General features: G+C 40.8%; 1 protein-coding gene across 50 annotated transcripts in view; it reads right to left on the reverse strand.

Moving 5' to 3' along the window:
* Positions 1-6,000, reverse strand: part of Ank2 (ankyrin 2) — a 530,016-nt gene that overhangs the window by 106,883 nt on the left and 417,133 nt on the right. For all 50 annotated transcript variants that reach the window (XM_026783964.1, XM_013349981.2, XM_013349975.2 and 47 more), the window contains one exon: positions 1,442-1,639. In XM_026783964.1, coding sequence (XP_026639765.1) covers positions 1,442-1,639 — 198 coding nt within the window. The remainder of the gene's footprint in view (positions 1-1,441; positions 1,640-6,000) is intronic.

The following is a 6,000-nucleotide window of genomic DNA, read 5'->3' on the forward strand; positions in this document are numbered from 1 at the left end:
TTTTCAACTTCTTATGAGAAACTTAAGGTCTTTATGTATTTAAACATGACCTTGAAAGTATAATCACTTGATAAGTAATTAGTAATCGGTGAATTCCACTGAAATTTTTCAAATAAATCAATATGCTCAATTTTTAATAATTTAATAGATCGATTATTTCGTTTAGTGATCACATGATTGATTGACTTTTGAGAAAGGATGATCTCATTCATCCCAGACTAGCCTCGAACTTGCAATGTAGCCAAGGATGACCTTGAAGTCTTCCTTGTAGGTAGGTAGCTGATCTCCTACCTACAGCTCCCGAATTCTAAGATTATAAGCATGCCCCATCATGCCTCATTTTCGTGGTGCTGGGGATGAAGCCTACCATTCCATACATACTAGGCAAGTAGTCTACAAATTCAGCTCCTATCCTAGCCCAATGTTTAGTCATTTTAACAACAGACTCTCAAAACTGTTTGAAGGGAATTTTAGTTGACATAAATCATGTGAACATATAGGAAAGCAAAACAGTGTGCTTGGAGTGAGAATTAGAAAATGAACGACATAAATTAGTGCCTGCCTAACGTACTAATTAGTTAGCTATAAGTGAAGCAAGAAAGATTTGTTCCATATTATTACACCGTGGGAGACACAAAGCTGCTCTGGGAATGGCTTCCTACAGGATCTCTTGAGCAGGTCCTGGAATGCTTTCTTTACAATGCTTTGCAAAGCAGTAATACACCAAGCATCACCCAGCCCATGGTTGGGTAGTCTGTCCATAAGGAAAATGTCCAAGGGACTCTCACCAGCTTCTGTCTTAGACCTCCTCATAGAATCAAATATATTCGCCATTTTAAAATCTTTATTTTCCTTAAGAGATTCATCAGGATCAAACTCTTCATACCTTTATCCTAAATCTATCTAGTATTTAGAGGCACCTAGAAAGGACCTTTTCTTTCTTTCTCTCTTCCTTCCTTTCTTTCTTTCTTTCTTTCTTTCTTTCTTTCTTTCTTTTTTTCTCCCTCATGATGGGCTTTCCCTGTGTAGCCCTGGGTGTCTTGGAACTAGTTCTGTAGACCAGGCTGGCCTTGAACTCGGAGATCAGCCTCCCCCTGTCTCCTGAGTGCTGAGATTAAAGGAAAGCACCAGCACACCCTGACATTTCTTAACATCTAACTTCTATTTTAAAACATTTATCATCCCAGAGTTTAATACCATTTGCAACTTGTGGGTTTCAGAAATAACAATCTGGTGTTCTCCTAAATCTGCTCATGTTCATGACCACTTAGGAAACTATGAAAGCATAAAGAAGGCTGTCAGCTCTCAGGGAGTGACAAGCTTGGCAGTTATTAACTGTGGATCTATAACCACACATTGGTGTAGATGCTGTTGGCCAATTACTGTGATTTTGCTTTCTCAAGCTATATTGGGTGGTGAATGTGGATTGGGCCAGGTTTACCAGGGCTCTCGCATTCGGGTTGGCTCTCTTGTCCAGAAGGAGTTTGGTGACACGGTAGTGACCACAATGTGCAGCAACATGAAGGGCCGTCAGGTAATCCAGGGTGACATCATCTACAGGCGCCTTGTGCTGTAGCAGGTGCTTCACACATTCCACGTGGTCCCCCTGTGCAGCCATGTGAAGTGGAGACAGCCCGTTCTGCACATCAAAAGAGAAAAAAACCAAATCCATGTTCTGTTTGCATTCCTTTCGTGTTTAGGACGCTTTCAAAGTCAGTCTTGATCCTCAACACAGTTGGAGGCAGGAGAAATAACTCTTCCTTAATATCCAAAGGTAGAGTAGAATATGTTAGGTAAGAGTATATTGAAGTTTATAACCATAATAATCTTTAGCAAAAGACATTACATGCTTTTCACAGTATGTGTCAATTCAGCTTGATTTTACAAATTATAAGAACAGTATTAGATACATAGGAATGATGGTTCGTACATAAATCATTTGCATTTTATACTATAAAAAGCAGTCTACATTAAATTATCTCTCTACCTGCATTTCCCTTTCTGTATAAACAGAGGAGTATTTGGATAAAGAAGGGAAAAGTGAATGCACTGGGCAAGAAAATAGGAAAAAAATTCACCGTATCTTAGGTTTAGGCTTTAGAAAAATTCTGAGATGCTTTTTTCCCCCAATAATAATACAAGAATTACATTAAAGTATAAATGAAGAGGCAGGTAGGTGTTGGAAGAGCATGAAGCCACTGAAGATCATGTATCAATGACCTCAGGGCTCTCAACCTTGAGGAAAGTCTAGATTTGCAATATTAATATAGACTCAGTCTTCACCTTTACTGGGAAGGCAATCAAGAGTAAAACTCAAAGGATAGGGTAAGCTATTCTTCATCATCAGTGTAAGTCAAAACAACTTCCTATTTTGTGGAGTTCTATTTTGTGGTTGTCTCCTTCCGCCTTTACATGGGCTCTTGAAGACTTGCTTGACAAGCGCTTTTTAACCTGCTGAGCCATCTTGCCCAATCCGCAATTTCTCCCTCCACCCCATTTTTTTAAGTAGGCAAATAAATGTCAGAAAGAAGAACTCACACAATGTTTAGAAAAAAATTAGAACATTGTCCATTCAAGACACCATACTATTGCTAGTGCTTAATAACCATGCAGGAACCATCAAATCTAGTTTGTTGATCAAATAACTATTTTGGTAATCATGTTATCAATTCAAAGAAGTAGAAATCATGTTTACAAAAAAAAATTATATAAAAGGCTCCCAGTACAATATTCTCAATAAGAAAGGTGACTTAGAGAATGAGAAATAGCTACAACTAAACATATAAAAATCTTAACTGTGGTTGTTTATGGGTGGAAGAGTTCAAGGGAACTGGAAATTATGTTATTTGTTCCTGAAATGAACGGCATTAGGAATCATTGCTTTGATATTTAGAAATACATTAAATGGACTTTGAAAAGAGGAGCAGGTAGGTAAGAAAGTACACACTTCAGGGAAAGAAAATGGCTAAGTACAGATAAAACAAACTGGAGTAGTGCTCATCTGAATTTCTGTCATCCATTGTTGCTGCTTGAAGATTATTCATCTACTTGAATATTATGTCAGAAATTAGACAACATTTCAGTCTTTGTCCCCCAGTTATTTTCAATCCTCCATTTCAACCTTCCCTTCTAACACATCTCCATTTTTTTTGTGTTAGCTACCATCCTCAGAAACACTTTCTTCCACGGACCACCAGTGCCTACACTGGGCTGAGAAACAGTTGATTTTCACTATCTTTCCTGTCTTCCATTTCAGGACTCTCCAAAATTACTCATAGTCCTGCAGCATCCTGCCTGCAGAAAACTCTCCTCCGACCCTACTTCTGCACCCTGGGGACTCTGTTTCTTGGTCCGCAGACCCAGGTCCTTCTAGCATTTCCCTGCTGTCCCTCTCGGCCTTTCTTCCTAGACCCTTCACTCCTTTGTGCCAATCACTGACCTGCAGAAACGGTCTTCACCAAGGACCCCACAGCCACTACACTTGCTTCAGATCCAGAGGAGGTAACAGCAATGAACAAAACATCCACCCAAAAACCACAAGGACAGATATCTACACCAGAAAACAACTTACACCATTACACCAGATGCCTGGATCCCAGCACAAAAACACAAGCATGAGCAGCCAAGACGATACACCTCCTCCAGAAGCCAGAAACCTTATAACAATAGTTCTCTTCACCCCAATTGTGATTTAGCTGAAGCACAAGACAAGGACTTCAAAACAACAATTATGAATATATTCAAAGAACTTAAAGAGTATATAAATAAATGGCTTAATGAAGACTATGAAGGCACAAACAGTTGAATGAAATAATAAAAACATTTCAAGAAATAAGAGAAATAGAATCACTAGAGAAAATCCAAACTAAAATAAAACTGAAAATCAAAACATTAGATACAGAACAAAAACCTCAGAGGTAAGCCACACCAGAGATTACAAGCTATGGAAATGAGAATTCCAGATTTTTAAGATACGGTCAGAGAAATGGATAGCTCAGTCCAAGAAGATGTTAAATCTAAAAAGTCCAGGTACAAAACATCCAGGATATCTGGGACACCATGAAAAGACCAAACCTATAAATAATAGGTAGAGAGGAATAAGAAGAAACCCAGGTCAAAGAAGAATATAGAAAAAAAAATTTCTCCAGTCTAAAGAAAGATATACTGATCATGGTATGAGAAGCATATAGAACACCAAACAGACAGGACTAAACCAGGAACTGCCCAGGACCCATAATAATCAAGGCACTAAATGTTCAGAACAAAGAAAGGACATTAAAAGCTTCATGGGAGAAAGACTAAGTCATGTATAAAGTCAGACTCATTACAATGGCACCTGACTTTTCAGCAGAGACTATGGAAGCCATAAGGAGTCATATTATACAACCTCTAAGAGACAACAGATGCCATCCCAGACACTATACCTGATGATCTGAAGAAAGAGTCCTATAAAACTATAGAACAGAGCAAACACAGAAGGCAAGCACTCCATGACGGAAACACACGTGAAAGACCTCAACAGACAGGAAGGAAGTGGCTGTGTCTTAAGGTAAGAGGATTAGGAGGGCAAATCAGGAGAGGAGTTCAAAGGGATAAGAGACTTTGTGAGAGAGGTCTGGCATGGTTGGAAGGACTGGGACACAGGATTTGCCTTGGGTAATGTGTTCAGAACAGCTGGGTTGCAGAAAAAAAACGAACAGAAACCAGTTAGGGACCTCTTCCACCATCCAAGTGGGACACGTGGTGGCAATGCGGCTCTTCAACAGCTTCTGGTTTAATGATAGATATAGAAGGAAGAGGCAAAGAATGGAGAGAGAGAAACAGAGTCCTGCATGATACGAAGGATTGGAGCAATTGAAAGAACGAGATGCCCATGAAGGAAGGTACAAGACTCAAAAAGAACTATATTTAGGGGTGGGCAAAATATCATCACAGATTTCTAGAAATATCCACATGTGTGTCAGCAAAGCGCAGGAACTGTTTAAAGATAAACTTCAGGACACGTCAGAGGAAGTGTGTATGGAGAGACAGACAGACAGAGAGAGAGAGAGAGAGAGAAAGAGAGAGAACAAAGACAGAATGGGACCTCTAACACAGGATTACTAACAGCCAGAGAGCTGGGGGGATAGAGAGGAAATCGTCCCGGAGACTGGAAAACGGATGCCTGCGATACAGAAGGAATCCAAAAAAAAATATGATGTCCTAGAAGGCAAATGAGGGAAGTGTTTGGAGAGAGGAGGACTGGGAAGCGGTGCCAGGTGACGGAAATAGGAAGGAACGCAGATTCCACGGGCTCTGATTCATGGGCCCAGAGAGCTGGGAAAGTGGGAGTTTGTGGACATTGTTTGCTTCCCATCGTGTCCAGCTTGTTTCAGTTTTTCTCACGGTTACATGAAGAAAAAAAAATATGTCTAAGCAATTTAAAGAACAAAGTGTGGCTTAGTTAGGTAGCAGGGAGCGAGGTGAATCACTATGGAAATTGCAGTGTAATGTGTCACTGGGTTAAGCTAAGGTTAGTGACCACAGTCTGTAGGGACTACATCACTGTTGCCACACTCAGGTACAGGAATGTGACATGGATTTAGTCACCAGAGGCCACAGGGAGTTGTTCAAGGGAGTGGTAGAAAGTGAACTTCGTTGTTCAGAGGTAAGGGACCAGGGGGAGGAGAGAGACAGTGCAAAAGGCTCAGCTGCCTGGGGTTGGAGACCCAGAACGAGCTGAGACCTAGGAGGGTGGGTGGGGAATGTGAGGTTAGAGATGCGAATGACAGAGGCCTTATAGTCGGGACACTGAGAATTCGGCATGGATTATAGTGAGGATCCATTTTACTGAGAGCTACAGCTTTCAAAGAATGAGGAGAAGTTGTTTTGAGGAGGAAGCCTGGGTGACTCAAAACTGAGAGCTGTAGGGGGCTGGAGAGATGGCACAGTGGTTAAGAGCATTGCCTGCTCTTCCAAAGGTCCTGAGTTCAATTCCCAGCAACCACATGGTGGCTCACA

The sequence above is a fragment of the Microtus ochrogaster genome, chromosome 21 (assembly GCF_000317375.1).
Source record: "Microtus ochrogaster isolate Prairie Vole_2 chromosome 21, MicOch1.0, whole genome shotgun sequence".
In the NCBI taxonomy this organism is placed as follows: Eukaryota; Metazoa; Chordata; class Mammalia; order Rodentia; family Cricetidae; genus Microtus; species Microtus ochrogaster.